We start from the raw sequence: 20,446 nt of genomic DNA on the forward strand, positions 1-20,446 counted from the left end.
TTGAGGGCAAGGGAGGCCTGGTATAACTCTATGCATTGCTTCTATTCAAATCCAGTTCAGTGGCTATGGGCAAACTTGCTATGATTATGTAACAGTTTAGTGGCAGTTGCATAATTTTCAGACATATTTTGTAGTTTATTGTTCTCAAAATGTTAAATTATCTGTGTCTAAAATTGTTTATATAACGCAACACTCCAAAGGGACCTCTCTCCAAGCAAGTCTTTTGCTTTAGCAAACTTGAAGAATAAATTATTTCAAACAACAAAATCAAACTAAAACATTTTTTAAATGTTTAATCAGTACATATTCAGTGTGTCTCTGTGTGTAGAAACCCTGAAAACTAGATTTCGTAGTGTTCATTTCACATAAGTAAAATTCACACCTTAAGAATGCCATTCACAATTTTCCATTTCTATAGTTTCAGTACACAGAATACCTCTATATTTCAGCTATGTGAGATTAAATAGAAGGTGAAGTGTTACCTTAGTCTCAGGCATTTCAGATCATCTCGTGTAACGTAGCAGAGAACATCCATTAAGGTGTAGTCTTCTGCCAAAAACTTTGGGGGAGGGAAAAAAGTCCGAATTGAAAGTCCGGCTACTTTTGTCAGATATATCCATTGATTCTAAGATTTATATATAATACAGGGACATGATCCTGCATTCCTTGTGTACCCAGAACTCCTTTAAATCAAATTCTGAGTGCAGAAGGAATACAGGACTGGTCCAAAATATGGTAACTTTATTGCCAATAAAGACTTTAATGCTACTGTTTTGTTTATATGTAGATTTTGTCGAGCTTATGTTTTGTAAATACAGTGAAAATACCCCACCTTTATATGGGATGTTGTATGTTTGCATGTCAAAGAGTATATATGTTTGAATAGGTCCTAATTCTGCAGTTCAGATATTTTTATCTTGTTTTGTTAATAGGCGATTCTATAGAGCTCGCTATGATAGCTGAGTACCTCAGACTTTAATTAATTAATCCTAAACACTCCTGGGGATAGGGGAGTTGGGAGGTAGGTTGGTATAATAAATACCCCATTTCACCGAGGGGGAAAGAAAGACACAGAGAAGTTAAGGCCTGTGTTTTCAGAAGTGACCTCTACACTTCAGTTGCTTCAATTTGTGTATGATGAACTTTAGAAAACCATGGGCCTGCTCCTCAAAAGATGCTAACCAGCCATGGGTCTTAACTGAAGTCAGCTGAAGTTCTAGAATGCTCAATATCTCTAAGGCTCTGTCTTCACTACAAAATAGGTGTATATGTTTTCATATCAAGATAGCTAGTTCAATGTAAAATCCTAGTGGAGACAAGGCACAGGTAATTTTTATCTTGATGTATCTAGTCAAAGTCAACCCCCATTCCTCCTGAAGTTTACCAGAAGGCTTCACTGCAATCAACAGGAGTTGCTGGAAGAGGTGCAAAGATGCTTAGGAATTAGGAAGCCAATCAAAATATTTTTAGTTAACTGGAAAATGTGTTTTATTGTATCTAGCCTGAGGTAAGCACCGCCCAGAGCCTGCACCCTGAGCCTCTCCCCGCGCCCCAACCCCCTGCCCCAGCCCTGATCCCCCTCCCTTCCTCCCTCCAAACCCCTCAATCCCAGCCCAAAGCTCCCTCCTGCACCCCAAACTCCTCATCTCCAGTCCCACCCCAGAGCCCACACCCCCAGTTGGAGCCCTCACCTCCCCCTGCACCCTATTCCCCAGCCCGGAGCTCCCTCCTGCATCCTGGACTCCTCATTTCTGACCCCACCCTGGAGCTTGCACCAACCTCCCAATTTTCTGAGCATTCATGGCCCACCATACAATTTCAATTCCCAGATGTGGCCCTCGGGCCAAAAAGTTTGCCCACCCCTGAGCTAGCTACATGAATTAAAAGCAGTAGTAGACTTTTTATAATGGTCTTTCTATTCTTCACCCCTCCTTTGCCCCTCAAGCCCAATCTCATCTCCTCCAAAAGGTATACAAATCATTCCAAGGTTTTTGCTGGTATAGAAATAATTCCAAGGTTTTTGCTGTTTTTTTTCCCCACTAAGCCCAAGAAAAATGCACTGCTACTGTATTACAAACATACCTAAGAAAATATATCTTTCCTACCCTATTTATAGTATCTTCATCAGCTCCATTAGTTCTCAGCCAGTTTATGAGATCAGAGTCTTCAACCCCTGTGCCAGAAGGATTAAGGTAACAGACAGACAGTCCAGGGATATCTAGATCAAATATTTTGAAAAAAGTTAGGTCTTTTCAAAGTGTCCTCTTCACAATTTTAAACAGAGAAGCACTGTCTTCAGTGACCTTTCCTACTCTTTCCACAAAAATGTGACATGCAAGTGCCGCTACAGCGAAGGATATAGAGATCAGATCAAATCCTGCAGTATTTACTCAGGTAATATTCCCTAGTGCGCTTAAATGTGTACTGTTTCAAAACAGCACTACGTTAAAGCACACCAGGGAACCTCTAACGCGCACCACCAGGGTCTACACAGACCAATTAGCGAACAACGCATTAGTGCTCTTTAGAAATCACTTCCCCATAGTCCATACTATTGCTATGTGTAGTCAAGCCCTTCTTAGATACATGCAACCATTTCTGGTGTCTCTTGGAGAAACATGGATTTCCTTTTTTATTTTTTTTTAATTGGGGGTGTTTTATCAGTGATTATTAGTTAAAACTGAAAATCAGAAGCCCAAGGTATAAGACACTCTTATACCAATACATCGCATCTATACTTGGGTTGTAATAACTATCCTTGTATAATTTAAATTGGTAAAGTGGTACAATCGGTGTGTGTAGTCAAGGTCTTAGACAAGACTCATATTGCCCTCTATGTGATTTTACCTGAGTAAGGCTTCAGGACCAGGACCTGTGCTATTTTTATAATCCCTGTTTTTCCAGGGTTTTCACTCTGCTATAGAAATGTATTCATGCTAAAATATGCAAGGGTTTCCACCCCTGCTACAAATACGATTTCTATTGTTTAATTGCTTTTTAAAGCTTTTGCAGTAGTCACTCTCTCTCTCAAGTATGGCTCTTTTCCCTTGAAAGTGGGATATGAGCCTCTAAGGCCCTCACAGGGCTCTACTGAGCCCTCCTCTACTTTTTCCATTTATTGTTCTCTTCCTCAGTGCCCATGTGAGGAACATATAGTTTTTTGACAACAAATATCTGGACTCTTCACTTTTGTGTCAATGTATACTGCTTCTGAATCAACCAGTAAGGTTGCTGCACCTCTTCAAGGGAGTGAACATGATAACAATGAATCCGTATGCTGCAGTCAAGAAACAAAAGGTGAAATCCTGGCCTCATGGAAGCCAATGGCAAAATTCCCACTGATTTCAACGTGAGCAGGATTTCACTCACAATTACTAGATAAATCACGCACAGTGCTATTCTAGAACTCTGGCCCTTCAGCTCCAAAAACACCCAGGTTCTTCAGCTAAATAATTCTCTAATACCTGGTGCTGATAATAGGTTCCTTGTGTGTCTAAGGGCAAATCACTGAAAGCAATCTCTCTCTCTCTTTCTCTCACACACACACATACACACACACTTAAGCCCACACAGCAGTCTTTCTTTAAAGCAGGTTTATAAATCTTGTGGATTAATCGCTCTTGACTTTTTAAAACTCAGTAAACACACATGCACAGTACAAATAAGTTGGTCTTGTTTAGAAAAAAACACTTAAAATTAAAGAAACCAAGTGTGACAGAATAGCCCTGTCTACTCCAGTAATGTATAACCACAGATCAACAGCAAGTTTTGAGTTATACAACACTTGCTTTTACTGTGAATATAGAAACAAATGAAGTAACTTATTTCCACAGTATACTTGCTTGCTTCTACACAGTCCTGGCTAGGAGAAATATGGTTAAAGACCTTTACTGATACTAGACCAATGAAATAAAAAAGTTTGTCTGCCATAGCATTCTTTTGTAGCTGCTGTGTGGAACAGTTTCGTTTGAAATCTCTACTCACTTTAAGGTGACCAGACGTCCCGATAAAATTCGTACTGTCCCGATTTTTAGTTCTTTGTCCCACATCCCGACTGATGCACAGTCAGGACGCCATTTGTCCTGATATTATAGCTTTGGCTGCTCTGGCCTTTTTTTTTTTTTTTTTTTTTTTTTTTGCGGTTCCCCCATGTGTCCCGATATTTTGCCCGTTCCATCTGGTCACCCTTACTCACTTACCTACTCGCTGTGACCTAAGCTTCAGGTTTTTGATTTCTTGATCCTTTTCTTCTATAGCTTGTTGCAAAAGGGTGTGAAATTCTCTCTCCTTCTGCACTAACTCTTCTAGTAGCCTGCAGGGGGAAAAGAAGCATGGATTTTTAAAATTTAATTTTATGTTTTCAGGAAAGTATCTGAAGAGTTTACTAATAGCAGTGAAAACTAGGATCCACCATACTGATGCTAGTAACATTCATAACTAATTTGGGAATCTTAAATGAAAAGGTAGACTGTTCTAGCTTTCACTAGTGCATATAATTAAGACTTAATACACATGTAAAAATGTAAACATCCAGTGTTCTAGTTCCTAGAGTTGGGACCTTTCAACAAAACTAGTTTTAAGTATTCATAGCAAATGGGAGCTGCACAGAAACTTTCAATGAAGCTTCAGCAACTCAGCATTCCTACTTAACTGAGTTTGGTTCTTAAAGAAAAAAATTAAACAAAACAATTGGGTAGTGTGTTCAGCTGTGGAGGAAGGAGTGTCATTGAGGATCAAAGGTCAAAACCGTTAATGGACATAGGGCTAAGTTGCGTCTTTAGCACATTACCCTCCATAAAGCGCAGGGCAGCTATATCTATCCCAGCAGGAGCTCCTGAAAGCACTGCATTAGAGGTAGATGCAGCTGGAGGGTGGCCACAGCTATACTTCTTGAAAGGGTGTAGCACACGTTCCCTTCCAATGGGAGCAGTCCCCCCCGCCCTCTTTGAAGAGTACAACATTGCTGTAGATTTTAGCCTAAATCAGTGCTTGCACTCAAAGACCACAGACTGGCTTTGTGCCCAGCCCTCAGTAGGTATAAGGGGCTGGTGGTCACCTCCCTGTTTCCTCTCCTAAATCTTAATTGTTTAGGATACAGTCTGTTTATTTCAGAGAGGATTGACTAGGTGGTGTCATGATGAATTATGTAAAATTAATATATACAGTAGGTCAAGTAATGCTTCTATTTAACCTCTCTCATAATACAAACATAAAGGGACATCCAAAGGAAGTCAAAGGCAACAAAGTTAAAACTGATAAAAGGAAATTAACACCAGGCACAGTTAATCTGTGGAACTCATTGGGGCAATATATTGTTACAGCAAAGAGCTTAGTAACATTTTAAAAATAAGACATCTGAACACTACACAGTTACAATAGATAGGATGCAAAGGATATACATTATATTTTAGAGCATAAACCTACTCCACTAACTCCCTGAGGTTAGGAAGACACTTTCCCCAAACTTTCCCCTTGGAAATGTTAGAGTATAATTGTCTGTTATAGGGGTATTACATCTTCTTCCAAAGCATTCGGTGCAGGCCCCTGTCAGATACAGGATAGTGGATTAGATGGACCATTGTTTTGTTCCTAACAGTACATATAGTTTATTCCTCACCCAGTCATCTGGGCTGATAAATGTGTCCATGGTCATCTAAATAGTTTACAATTTTTTGCCTTGCAAATGACAGCCATATGCTGCTTATGCTAACAAAGCTTAAAGTAGTATAATTATCCTGGTTATTTAGGGAAAGTTTTCCATATAACTTATGGAAAGTAGTATTTTTGTATCTAATTATCATGACAGAAAGTTTTTGGTTTTGCATATAGGAGTAGCAGATTGCTCACAACTTACTTTTTTAAACAAAAAACAAAGAACTTTAACAGTATATCTTTCATCCATTCTTAGAGTGAAAGGAATGAAGCTTTATTCTGAATAGTAACATGTTGTTAGGATGCCACTCCCCATCAGAAACTTGGGCAATAAAATGTGACCAGCCTAACTAGTTTCTTTTTAATTCCTTTGCTTAATGGAGATTCCGGAGGTTTTTGTATGAGGACTTTTCACGTATATTGTCATTGTATTATATATGGCAATCAGAATATGTCTTAACTATCTATTTATGTCAAGCTGAATATATTACATTGTAATATGAGAACTCACAAACTACGTTCACCCTAACAAGAAAATGCAGTGCACTTTAATGCTAACAGGTAATTCAAGTGATGCTGAATTACTAAAAAGCTTCTCTTGTCTAAAGACCTCAAATCAAGCCAAATCACATTCAGTTTTCTAATGTGCTTGGAAATGAAGTGTCATTGCCAAACACTTGTAATTTAATCATCAGTATAAAGGATTATAAAGAATATTCCAGCACCACAAGATTTGTCCTATCAAGATACAATGTATATACACATTTTAAAATGTACAGACATATTTTTCAATTAGTTCGGAAATCTGTATTTTCAGGCCTGTTTTTTTCATAAGGCTTTGCTATTCTCCACCTTCAACTATCGGAGAGAAAAGTTTGTTTTTTTCAAACAATTCAGCCTCCTGGTGATCGATCCTGCTGTAGTGAATTCCGCATGCAAAACAAGACAAATGACAAGACTGGGCCCTGTTTAATTGTGCAATGCCCCTGTTCAGCAGCTTGGATTTGTTCCCTGGAAATAACTATAGAAAGGAATAATGAGTTCTGCTTTTATGAAAATGAAATGTGTCATTTAACCATGAAACATGAAAGGCAAGAATAGCAGAACCTTGGCAACAAGTTTAATAGTCAGTTAAAAACAGAGCTCGCCTGAAAGCAAGCTTTACACTCATTTTTGTCAGCAGTGTACTGAAGTGAATAAGCCTGAAATAAATTATGTGGATTTTTTCCAAACTCAGAGTTACAAATTAATGTTTATCATCAATTAAATGAGAAATGCACTGTATTATGGATTATCACAGCTGTCAGATTTGGAGAAACTTTTTAAGAGTGAAAGAAAATGCAATCAATCATAAGAAATACACTTGAATCCTTTAGACTTACCTATTTGTCTCTAATTTTAGCCTCCCTAGTTGCACATTCAGTGATCTATGAGCAGCCTGGGAATCGTGGGACACTGTAGAACTGAGTGTGCTCACACCTGAGGTAGCTACAGCATCTTCTATGACAATGCAAGGCCGTTGAATATTTTGATTCTGAGGCTGTTCATCATGATCTTCTTCAACTTCTATGTCATCCTGATCTGCTGTATCACTTTCAGATGCAAGACTAAAGTGTGGCCTCAGTTCTATTAGAAATAATGTTTATTATTAATAATCCCAACAATAAAGTCATATTTAAATTAATACTTATAGCTCATCCTAGAGCTTTCATTCAACCATGCCTGAAAAATTTGCAGCAAAAGGTTGTAATTGCGTTTCCAAAGGGTTTAAAAACAGCTTAAAAATGCTACAATGGCTTAGTACATTTTGAACATTATTTGGCTTCTGATGATCATTTACAATCTCCAAGCAGTAACAATCTGTACTTACTCATAGGATTCCAGACTTCGCTAGTATTTTTGTCATAAACCATGCAGAAATCCCAGAATTCACTGTGTGTGCCACATAAAGCAAACAAGGTGCAATACGTGCTCAAAGTTTGCGACATAACATGCTTGCATTCCTCTCACACAAGGCCTCATTCAAAACATACTGAAGTCAATGGGAGTCTCTCTTTTGTTAATTTCAATAGTCTTTCGATCAGACCCTTAAAACTAAAAAACTCCTCAAAACACACTATATAATGGATTTTAATGTGACTAAAACAAAATTCTGTAGGCAAGTAATTTGGCTAAAGTGTTGGCTTCAAAGATATGGCTCAAATCTTTTTTATTTTGCTTTTCAGATTTACAGTGGAGTATTTGTTTTAAAGCCAATGGACCTGGTTAAATACAGGACAGAATAAAAGTCAGACATTAATTCCAAAGGTTGTCACCATTTGTATGAAGCATATTTTGCCACTTTTTTCCCTTCTCTTTTATACTGTTTATGTTTTGAAACAGAGCAATAGCTGTTTGAGATTTATTTTTAATGACCACTATCGCACACAGTATTTTAGGTTAAAGCAACAGTACCTATTAATACCACTACCACCACCTTGGATTTACATTATATCCATCATATAATGGATGCAGTCTTACACCTTGTAAATGCTCACTGCAGCTGCACATGAGAATGAAGGCGTTAGTGATTCTTCTAAAATTATCCCCAAATCTCTTTCCTGGTCACTAAACTGGGGCACTTTCTATACAGCAAACGTTTCCCTTCTTTATTTTTTCTCCACAGCTTATAATTTTTCATATATCTAACCTGAATTGCATTTTTCAAACTCTTAAATTAACATAAATTCTATATCTGGGCAGGGTTCCCATTCTTCCAAATTTAGCATTATCTGTGATTAGGGTTATTTTACTTACCAAGATCATTACCCCCTAATGATAGAATACTACTAAAAAAGTGGAGTAGCACTGTTCATTTTCACTTGTCAGAAGTCAGTTGTATAAAGAGGGAATGTACTCTGCCTCCTTTTCCTTCTGTTACACTAACTACCAATTCTTATCAGTTATGTAAAACATGTACTCCATTAGGTCCGTGATATTCTTCTACAGTATATTAACAAAGTAACATCAATTTGCAAATTGCATCAACTTAGTGATACACATTCTTCCTTTCCTTCTTCAGCTGAGACTGGTTACCTCTAAGCCTATTTCCCCCGAATATTCTCCCATTTGATTCTTAATTTGTTCAGGTTTCAGAGTAGCAGCCATGTTAGTCTATTCGCAAAAAGAAAAGGAGTACTTGCAGCACCTTAGACACTCATAAATTTATTTGAGCATAAGCTTTCGTGAGCTACAGCTCACTTCATCGGCATTCCCCCTAATTGCTGGCAAACTCAGAAGCAGAGGGGAGTTTGCCCAGGATCCCCTCCATTTTCTCGCTCTTCACTTCCACACATTGCAGTATGCTCTTCCACAGCTGAGCTAGGTAGATTTCAACATTCTAAGTTTCCAAAGGCAATGAAACTATATTTGCCCCAAAGTGAGGAAAGCAGACTAAACCTCCACCAATAATCCAAACTGATTTTTTTTTCCCCTGTGAAAATGTTTGGATTCCAGTTAAACTATTATGCCACACTAAAGGACAACAATTTATTCGTTTTGTAAACAAGATCCAATAACAACTCCTCCTCGAATAGCTCCCTGTATGTAGTTTTTGGTTACAAATAAAGAATAAGCAGTAATAAAAACTCCTGTGGAATTTTCAGCACTCTAGTAAAACTAAAATTAGACATACAATGTAACTTGGAAGTATCAAATAAACAATTTATTGACAAGGTATTAGAAAATAGATTTTAACTGGCAAATGTCGATAAATATCCATTTCACCAACACACAAAATGATGAGAAAATATTTCTATAGATAATAATTGAAATTGATAGGCAAAGAAAGAAAAATGCTGCTTGCGAATTTAAGTTAAGAATATTTACTTTGTATATTTTCACATGTGATAGTGATGATTTCTGTTTTAATAGCTTAACTTTTAAAATCTCAATGTCTCCTGTCATTAAATAATTATTATCTGACCTCTGATTGTCTGCCCCCCCATAATTTCCCAAAAAATCTGAAAATGTAAAAAAAAAAAAAAAAGCTTAAAAATAAACATTGATATATCTGTCAAAATTATTTTAAAAAAATCAAATTCTTCACTGCCTACTTATCATACACACTGAAGATAGTTATGCAAAACAGGAAGGACCTTAAATGCTTAGGACTTTAGGATGGGAGTTTTCAAAAGCAGTGAGTGGTGGCCTGACTCTTCTCCCATTGAAGTGAACTGGAATTGAATTCAGTGGGAGCAGAATTTAGGTCAACACAAAGCACTTTTTGAAAACCCCACCATTAATACCAAGAAAAATGCACCATGCATGGCAGTTAAGCTTGCAAAAAAACATTTCAAAGAAACAATCACACTTCTCTAGTCACTTTGTCATTACTACAGACCTTTGTTTCTCCCCAAAACCATATCTGTTTTGTGTGAAATTTACCTCTGTAAAAATGGCCTACACCATAGGTCTCAAGTAGAATTTAAGTAGTCCACAGGCCTTGTAGACTAGCTCTAGAGAAGGGCAATTTATACCCTATACAATTGCAAGGAAAAATTGCTAGTCTGTATTAACCACTTGAATGCTGCAAATTTAGTACGCCCAAGAAGAATGCACCTGCCGTACTGCTGAATGCAGCAGGTTCATTCTAAAGTTCCATTGTTTTCAATGGAGGAAAGCAGCATAGTGGGTGTGGCAGACTGGAAACAAATGGGTTAGCGTTTCTTTAACATGGAATCCTTCTCCTTGACAACTCTCACACAACAGAAGCCTCTTAGCTGTAGCAGGGAAGAATATCTGGCTACTACCCCAGAGAGAGTTTTTGGCCCCTGGAGCCACACAAGTTACTGTTACACTTCTTGGGTGGCCAACAGTCTGTACCTCAGAGCACATATTCAAAAGAGCTAAGTATGCTGGGTGATGAGCTATTTTGAGCTCTGTTTCATATCCCATGTGTGGATGCGGAGTACCTGAAAAATCTGGCCCTCGAAATGCACCGGTAAGTCTACTACTGGTTACCCATTCGTCACTTATTATATTATGCATCCTGGAAAGGTTCACTCCAAAATACCTGTGACAACTCACCTGTGAATACTTGGCTTGTGAAACAGCTAATGCATGTCAACAAAGACAAAACGAAGTCATTGCAAGTTTTAAAAGTTTCTGTGAAGCATCATGATCACAGCACGATTAAAAACATTTTAAGCAATCAGAGATTAAATGTTTGCTGTGTAACACAGTGACTCACCTGGGATCAGAATAGTAATAGCAGTCTGCACAGCTTTTCGAATTATGCTGTCCAAGGCAAACATCCAGTGCGGCTTGATGTTGTGATTTCGTAAAACTTTATTGACCTGATGACAGAGAATGCAGTTCAGAAATCATTTTATCCCCAAAACTGCACACAGCTGATAATAGGATATTAAGCTCAGCTACACTGCATTAAAAACAGTTTTCTTTAAGTAACTTCATGGTGTCATTAGAAAAGAAAATAGAATAGCAGTGTTTCCAACGTCTGCAATATTGTCACAAGTCTTGTGACATTTGTATTTTTCATACACTCTTAGTTCCTAGAGTCAAATGGTGGCATGAGAATCTTAGCCTTCATTTTTGAAAAGGTCAGATTTTAGCCCTCAGGGTTGTGGAGAAAAGCTTAAAAATGTGAACCCTGAATGCTTCAGCACCACAGGGCAAATAAAAATAACCCTTTTTTTAAAAAAAATCTCATGACTTTTAAGCCAATCTATGATTTTTTTTGTGGGGGAGGGATGACATGATTTTTGACTGCTTTGGTTAGGAAGGCTGTAATACAGTTGTCTATTTTAAAATAAAGATGGGTGCACCCTCTTCAAAAAACAGTGTGAGGCTCTTCCCACTTGAATAAGAAAGGAGCAATTTAATACTAGTTTACTTAAATGGAATTTTGCTAATTCTTTTATTGCTTCTAGTCTGGTTTGGGAAGGAAAAAGGGATGTGGGTTTTCTCTGAAATTTAAAAATATCTGTAACAAGTTAAAGATTATTTTAGATTCCTTTCCATTGCCCCCTTCCTCCTATTTTTTGGCCCAGTATATCCCTGCTGATTTAGAGGTGGTAGCTAATGAAATTATAGCCTCTTCCATATCTACTGGCCTGGTCCTGTCCTGTCTGTGTATTCTTCCAAAACTTCACTCTCAACTACACTCTTAGTTCTCTGTAACTTATCAAAATATATTTTTCTGAGGCTGTTCCTTTCAAACTCACACAGGGCTGGAAGTGAGCCGAGAAAGGAGACAGCAAGGGTATGATGGGATGGTGGATTATTCAAAACTGTACAAGGACACCTAGCCAAAGTTGGCAGGAACAGCAGCCACTAGGTTTCACAAGCTGGCTCTCAAACTAGGCCACCAGGGCTATACAGGAAAAGCTGACAGGTGAAACCAACAGCAGTAGGACATATAAAGGAGCAGGAGGACTCAAAACTTTTCAGAAAGACAAATTAAATTACATTTAGAAGTTCATTCTAATAATGATCCATAAATGCCTCATAGAAAAATTTCCTTTGGAGAGACTAATAGGATATTTTCTATGTCTTTTTCCTCAGATTTTATTTTGAAGGCACTTCATGAAAACAGGATCAGTTTATTTCTGTCTTCTGAAGGTTGTCATAATCTTCTTGTAGGAAATGACAGTGATGTCACAAAGATGATGATGTCTTTTGGGGATGGATAGAAGTTCAAATGAAGATGTGTTCTATTATTGCCCAAAGACAACTGTAAAATCTATTCTCATTTCTTTATTACAATAGCCACTAGATGGCATTCTGTCATGTTGTAAGAGAACTGCTACCAAGCTGAAGAATGCTATACTGCTCAAAAAGACCAACCACAGGGTTCAGAGACCAGTCAGGCAAGGTATTGAGCACCTCCTGAGAGGTATACTGACATTATGAAAGTTGAGGCTGCTCAACACCTGCCTGGAAGTATTCAGCACCTTGCAGGATTGAGCCTTTAATGAGCACAAAGTTCAAGCTGTTTTCCGCACTGAAGAGGCATGATGTGACTTTGTCAAGGAACACAAACATCCACAGTAGTATGACTAAGCACTTTAGAATACAAAACAAAACTTTTTTTCCAAGTGCTTTGATCAGAATATCCTGACTATCAGCCCTTATTATTATCCATGAGTCCTGAGAATAAAGGAGATAATTTTCCCCATTTTTCGTAATATCCTGATATAAGAGAAGAGTCTGGTATCTCGATTTAAGCTGTTTTTCTGTGATAGAGGTCTGAGTCTATACAGCTCCCTTTGACTTCAATGCTTTATCTACATCCCCTACAACACTGGGAGCTGGATTCAAAGAGTTCCTGTTTTAACTATTTCCTGTTCTCAGGAAATGGAGGAGGCCTGTCCTAAAATAAGCATTGCAATTGGAAGAGGAGAAAGTGACAGATGACAGGCCTGTGTCTGGGATGCTGAAATATCGTCACTGGGAGGACTGCCTTGCAACTGAATGATATATAATGGGACAAAAAACTCCTACCAAAACAGTCTCTGTGTGGAAACAAACACTGACAATTACCGTACAAACATTAAGTGCCACCCATTCCGATATCTCCAGAATGGTCCCTGTTCTCACACACATGTCCTGTTTTCTGTAATGTCAGTTTTCAGGATACTAAAATTGCAGAACTCTTTCTGATTGGGATAGCATAGCCAGCCAGATTCTTCTCCCAAAACATCCCAATTGCTTTAAATAGTCATTCTCGGCCATTTGCCTTCACCAATAAATTGCATGGTGATACAAAGCTGCTTCTATTTGAACTTCTACCACAACCTCTGAGAGTTGCAGTGGAGAATGTGTATCTACTGCTTTGTTACTCTCCACCAGGAAAGAGAAATTCCCAATAAGCCCCTGCTTCTTCACTGGGATTCTTCTTGGTAGGATCCCAGGACTATTTTGTTTAAAGCCTTCTGTTTACTTTCTTTGTATGGCCTCTTCAGCAGGCCAGCTCATCATCTTTTACCCAAAGACAGATTTTAAAGAACTTCCTCAGGTCAGTGGGGTTTCAATTCAAGATGTGGGTAATCTGGTAAATTTACTATGGGACTGAGTACAAGGTGGAACAGAGGATTGTATGAGCAAGGTGGTGTTCAAATTGGAAATAAGATAATGTACATACAAATGCTCCCAGTATCAGTTATCCCTGTACAATACAAGATAACTTTTGCCTCTTTAAAACAAGTGTTAGCAGAGAACTTGTAATAACACTTAAAGCAGGCTCTGGGAGAGCAACATTGCTTTTTAATAAGATGGCTATTTAAAGGGATTCCATTTGTGTGTCCTATTTATCATTTTGGGGATTGCCAGTATTACATTAGCGACTGACGTGTAAAAAAATAGCCATTTCTTCATAGTTTGGGGTGAAGGTTTACAACTCAGATTTGCCAAAATTTTTGCTACTGGATCACTTGCATCAGGATAGGAATACAATGGCAACATTATAAACTAGGTATGGTTTAGTTTGTTGAGATTTCTTAAATGCATTAATTTCTTAGCAGAGTCAAGTGCAAGAGATCTGTATACATGCAGCACAATTTTGTATTTATTAAAAAAAAACCCCAATATTACATTTTTGAGGCTTTCCTACTTGAGGAATATGGTGTAATATTTTCAGAAGCATGCTGGACCCTCCTGCTATTTATCTGTGAGGACGCATAAATCTGGGGGGCAGGAAATCACTATTGCGGTCAGGACATACTTGCTGCCCAAAGGATCACATGGAAGCCAAGCCAAAAGCTGACTGTGGGTGGAAGGTTCCAATTGTTGTTATTAGAATTGGAGCCCTCAAGTGTTCTCATCTGGGTAACTCTGGACTGAGGTCAATGAATTTTCATCAGCTTTTGCCAGTCTTTAATTTGGCCCTTTAACTGAGACTTCATACAGCAAAACTTCTGAAAGTGTCTACTTACAGCATCTTGAAAACCAAATAGCACCAACTGGACTTGACTAATACCATGACTGTCAAAGTCTAACTCCAGTTTCAGTTTTGAAAGAGTGGTCGCAATGATTTTGCGATCAGTTGACCTTACAAATTCTCTGAGGCTGGCAACGAGAGTTGTGATGTGCTCCCATTTTAGTTTGGGTTCTTCAGCTCCCTGTTAGAGGAACAAAAAGGAAGAAATTCAGCCTAAAGCACATATCTTAAATTTTACATCTAATGGTTTTAACCAATATGAGTTGATGCATAATAAATTACCTTTGCCTCCTCTACATTCCAGAAAATTTACCTCTAAAACAGACATTTCTTTAATTACCAAAAAGTATATGCTGCACAGTGCCACTCATTTATTTTGTGCAAGTAAATATATTATAGAAAGATGTATGGAGAAAATGCATATTTCACTGTTATTAAAACTTTTAGGTCCAGAGAGTGAAATTCATCCTCTGCTGAGGGCCACTACAAGGTGAAGTCCTAATTTAGTCCTTAAAGGAGGGGTTAAAGTCCTTAAAGGAGGTGGTACTTCCTTGGTGCAGAGGGCTTTGTAAGGGGAGAATTTCATCCTGAGTGCTTAACTCCAAGCAGAAGATTCACCCCAATAGGGCATTTTCACACTATAGCTACATTTACATCTGGCCTGAATTTTTCACAGACTATTATCAACATACTGTGGATGCAATCAGTGATCTGTCTCATTCACATATGTGTTCACATTTCTGAAATCTCTGTTTTATGTTTAGATCAGCTAAGAATATACCAAAATGCTTGAAAGGTCATTTTTGGAGAATACTACAGAAAGCAATTAGGTATAGGGTCAGAAGGTTTTTTCTTTTAGCTTTCAGTTATACCAGCTGAAATTAAATCTGAATTTCAATTGTGGGGAAAGAAATATGAAAATATCACAAGTCATTAAAATAAACTCCAGGGGAAAAACTGTTATCACAGAACAATCTTACAGAGAGTTATTCTGATTAAAGTCAGATAAATATTTGCAAAGATACCCAACACAGGTTTCCAAAGCAGAAGAGCACGTTGCTTTTTGCTTCCTGCTATTTTTTCCACTCTACTGTCATGACTATGTCATGCCTCAGGAATTCCTCTGTTTATAAATAATTCAGTTTCATCCTCTTCCATTATTTACATTGTTCCATTGACACATGCACTGATAGTTATATCTGTTATAGTAGCACTTAAACAAATAGTTCTTGGGCACATCTGTTTTACTTCCTCCAGTTTTTAACCCTTCTCTACCACTATTTCAATGACTGATTCTACCAAGAACTAGAAAACCTCTTTCTATTGTTATGGCAACAGTTTCTATCCACAGCAATAGTGCTGGGTACCTTTAGAAAGGTTTACCAGGCAAATCAGACATTTAAATTTGAACCATAATTTCTTGAACGTACCTTTTTTTAAAACCTAAATACCATGGACCATATTTTACATACAAAGCATGATTTAGAGCAAAGATACTCAGGTTGAGAATGAAATGCAGTTACAGACTGCAAAAACAACAACAAAAAGCACATCATCTGACTACAGTGTCGCAACATTTGCAGTGTGATGAAGAATTGTTTATTATTTCACATCCTCCTGCACTGATATCAGAATGAATCACCCATAGTAGTGTCAGGAGGTAATGCGTTATTATTTTGTGGCTTTCTACAGCTCCACCTGACACTCTCTTCTCCCTCCCTCCACCTCCACTCCTAACTGCTGTGAGAGATGGGGCTGTTTGTTCTCTCAATTGCTCCTTTTCACAGCAGCTTGAAAGGCCTGGGATGTGTCTAGTCTATTTTACTTGGCACACCTGCTGTAGTCTGAAACGAGACCAACTTGGGCAAAGGAACCATGTAACTCTAGAGCCACAGCTTGAATATCCCTGGCTTACATTTTTGGAGTTGATTAGACTGATAATTACACATATTAAGCCATCATCCTTTATTAGTCCTGTTAGAAAAAAAAGTGTTGGCAAAAATGAAATTTCATTAAAATGTTCATATTTTTTCTTCCGTTGTTCAACCAGTTGATATCTGTGCGCACGCAGAGGCAGTAGTTATGAATAATGTAAAATACAAATGTACCGCAACACAAATATAATTTTGGTGCATGGTTTTATCGTCAATACAACTGCACTCTCTCAAGTCCTACATTATATCAGCCACCTATAGTTTGTCAAACCTTATTTTGTGTCTGACACCTGATTTAATATAAATATTTACCCATATGCATGCACACACTTACTGGAAACCTGCAAAATTACATGATATTTTTGTCTGCCTGCAAGTTATTTTACCTGAGCTAAGGCTTCCATTAAGTTCCTCACCACCTTCTCTTGGTCCTCTGTTAATATTCTGTAGAGAGTGGCTCTTCGCTCACTGTCTTTTTTTAGCATGAAGAACCCAGAATCTTTCTCTTCAGGTGAAGGAGGAGCACTATGATCCTCAAAATTCTCATCTGGGATGCTGAAAGTTTACATGATGAAAGTTAACATTTAAAAAAAAACCCCTACATTCCTAATCCGTGAAGCAACACAAAGACAACATAGCTCTTTACCTCAGAAAAAGGGACTGGATTCCTTTTGCATCTTTTTCTCCACATGATTTGGCTCTTGATTTGAAAGAGAATGGATCAATTTTTAAGTCCGTGTCAGGTGAAACAGAGCCATATTCACTGCTACTGCTCGTATCTTCTACCAGAACAGGAACAGGCAAAGATATGCTCCGAAGGTATTCTACTCATGAAGGAACAATCAGAAAATTAGTGTTTCAAAACCATCCCAAATGGTCTAAGCTACAATGGCTATACCTTAATTCTGGAAAGAAAGTTATTCTTTTAAGATGAGGCAGAAAAGGTAAACTCCAACCTCCCACCTCAGTTACACATATCTTAAAATGCTCTTTTTTCCCCCCATATGTTACTTGAAAAGAGCTCTCAGCTACTGGAAGGAGTCACAACATATTTTAGATGAACAGTTCTTAGAGACCTGGGACCATCTCAACTTACTGGGCATTATGGTCTTTACAAAGTTAAGATATAATAAACTCCCAGAGCTACAGTGCTTATGTATACATTCATTCCAGAGCGCCTCTAAGCATTCTCTCAGAGTATTATATCTCAGCACAGGGGGTCTGCCCCAAACCCTTGCAACAATTTAAGCCTTACATTAGGGGCCCAATCATTCTTTCTTTGAAGTCAATGGCAAAAGTCCCATTGACTTCAATGGGAACAATTTCAAGCTTAAGTGGTACTAGGCCCTTCACACAAGCCCTCTATACCAAGCTAAATTTCACCCTAGGTGAATCTGGAAGATAACCTGGGGCTGATTCTTTTGGACAAATGTGCGATACATGCAAGTTAACTCTGAGTTAGCTTCTTCTATAAACAGCACACTTGCTGTTGCAGCAAGAAGGTTCTGAATTCTCATTCAAACTTAGGCTGACCAGACAGCAAGTGTGAAAAATCGGAACGGGGGTTGGGAGGGAATAGGTGCCTATATCAGACAAAGCCCCAAAAATCGGGACCGTCCCTATAAAATCGTGGCATCAGGTCACCCTATTCAAACTCTTATAGGGCATCTCAAAATTTAGGTAATTGAAAAAATTAATAAAAATGGAGACAAAGACTACTATTCCAAGCAAATGTCCCTCTGACATCTTGCTGTTTCAGGTGCCATGCACCATTTTGAATGGAACTGTTACTATAAACAACAAGGCCCATGATAAGCAAGATTTTAGCCACCTGCCCTGTCAAACCATAACCTAACCTGATTATATACAGCAGTTCTCAACTGGGAGTCTACGGCCCCCTGGGGGTCTGCGAGACCTTTCAAGAGGGCTGCAGGACTGAAGCCCCAATCCCCGGCGCCCCGCTTGGGGCTGAAGCCCCGATCCTCACTGCCCTCCCCTGCTCCCTAGCATGGGACATGGGGCTGAAGCTCAGAGCCCCGAGCCCTGGTGCTCCCCGTGGGGCAGAAGCCCTGAGCCCCTGGTCAGAGTTGGGGGCATGGAGGGCATTGCCTCCTCTCCCCCACCCAAATGCAGCACAAGAGCACGGCAGTCCTGGGGGCAGCTCCACACCTCCCCCCATCTCCTCTCCCCACCCGTTGGCCAGGGAAGTGGGAGCCAGGCAGTGCAGGGCAGCTGGTACCATGGAACAGGCAGCAGCAGCGTTCCCTCCTCTCCTGCTGGTAACGCACATTGAAACTGCTCCTCAGCTCCCAACTCCCTTCACTCACGCAGCTGGTAAGAGTCGCCTGGGTGGGGAGACCTGGCTCCATGGCTGGCAGAGCCCTTGGGGAACAGGGACTGCAGGGGAGTCCTCCTGGCATACAGCCTCTAATAGCCCTCTCCCTACACCCTGAGCTACCCCAGTCCATACACAGCCCCTAGTATCCCCCTCCCTGCACCCTAAGCTGTTTTCAAACTTTTTGAGCTAAGCCCCACGCCTTTGAGTTGTAATTTTGGTTGCGTGCCCGCCCCACCTGAACCCAGACAGGCCGGGTGGCCTGCTGAGATGAGTCAAAGGGTGGAGGTAGCGCTCCCTCCCTGGACTCTGCCATGCGGAGGTGGCTCGAGCTGCACTGGCCCCTGCCCACCCTAAACAGAAGTCAAACTATGCTTAGGCCCCAAGCCCTGGCCCCGAGACTCACACCCATTCGCCCCTGCTGGGCCCTGGAATTTTTATAGCATGTCGAGGGGGGCCTCAGAGAGAAAAAGGTTAAGAACCCCTGATATACAGTATTTTAAACCTATGTGGTCAGGTTATGGCTTCCTAAGAATGATAGACTGTTCGGTTTGATAACTGTGTCCAATTATCTCATCTGTGCAGTTTTTAGATGTGATAATTTATCGCAGAGTAAATTATTTTTGTTCTATCAGCATAGTTACATGTTTTGAGGAAAAAAGTTAGAATATTAAAACTCACCATTTGAGCTAGCTGAAAGAGCTGTGGGAGGAAAAGCAAACAAAAATACTCATCATATGGTAAATTTAACTGAGTAAATATAGTGTAGGTAATAAATTCTTTCCTCTCAGTTGTACTGTGCATGCTAACCCTATCTAGGCTGTCATTTATCCAATCAGTCTCTGATTTCAATTGAAAAGAGAAATTGGAATTTAATCTATTTTTATTTGTTTTTTTTCTCCAAACAAGTTAACATGGTGATCTAAATATTTCTTCTTTATTTTAGGTATCTTGATAAAAATGTTTTCTTAAATGCAACAGGCATTTTTTCCACATTTAAATAAATACATCACTTATGCTGTCAAAGAAACCACTTGTGCTCCACAATTTAAAACAAAAAACAAAACCAGTGGTATAATCTGTGTAATAACTTTGTATACAATAGCTAAAGTAAGAAGAGTCTTCTATTCAGTTTAAGTTTAAAGTAAATTTCAAACATCTTAATATTTCTAGCAATGGTAAAACCCTTAGAAAAAATGAATCTCAGTTTGTTTTAATGCCTGTCATAGAAATCAAAGCTTTCAACAAATTTTGCAGTCTTTTATATTGAACTATTTTTGCTATGTAATCAACAAATGTTGCTGATTAATCGGTTGTGCAAGTATGCTTTAAATTAGAATATTTCTAAGGAGTTTCAGAAACTATAAAATACTTTATCTGGAACAGTCCCATACAAGTGGTGATAACAGAATTATGCTCTTACAGAATCATAGGACTGGAAGGGACCTCGAGAGGTCATCTAGTCCAGTCCCCTGTTATAGACCTATTCTGCTGAATATTCATCAAGACAGAGGATACACTGCTTTAGTCTCAGAGGTTATGACCAATGGTTATAGGAAACAGTCTCTTTCATGAGGTAAAATCTAA

At 38.8% G+C, this 20,446-nt stretch overlaps 1 protein-coding gene across 1 annotated transcript in view; it reads right to left on the reverse strand.

The window, feature by feature from the left end:
* Window positions 1-20,446, reverse strand: part of MAP3K5 (mitogen-activated protein kinase kinase kinase 5) — a 156,533-nt gene that overhangs the window by 1,444 nt on the left and 134,643 nt on the right. Inside the window, exons 21-29 of the mRNA XM_084623488.1 lie at window positions 19,541-19,561; window positions 17,171-17,348; window positions 16,911-17,079; window positions 14,586-14,771; window positions 10,883-10,988; window positions 7,035-7,278; window positions 4,200-4,312; window positions 2,106-2,218; window positions 483-559 (exon numbers count right to left, since the gene is read on the reverse strand). Of these exons, the coding sequence (XP_084479614.1) occupies window positions 483-559; window positions 2,106-2,218; window positions 4,200-4,312; window positions 7,035-7,278; window positions 10,883-10,988; window positions 14,586-14,771; window positions 16,911-17,079; window positions 17,171-17,348; window positions 19,541-19,561 (1,207 nt within the window). The remainder of the gene's footprint in view (window positions 1-482; window positions 560-2,105; window positions 2,219-4,199; window positions 4,313-7,034; window positions 7,279-10,882; window positions 10,989-14,585; window positions 14,772-16,910; window positions 17,080-17,170; window positions 17,349-19,540; window positions 19,562-20,446) is intronic.

The sequence above is a fragment of the Lepidochelys olivacea genome (genome assembly GCF_965140295.1).
Source record: "Lepidochelys olivacea isolate rLepOli2 genome assembly, chromosome: 3".
In the NCBI taxonomy this organism is placed as follows: domain Eukaryota; kingdom Metazoa; phylum Chordata; order Testudines; family Cheloniidae; genus Lepidochelys; species Lepidochelys olivacea.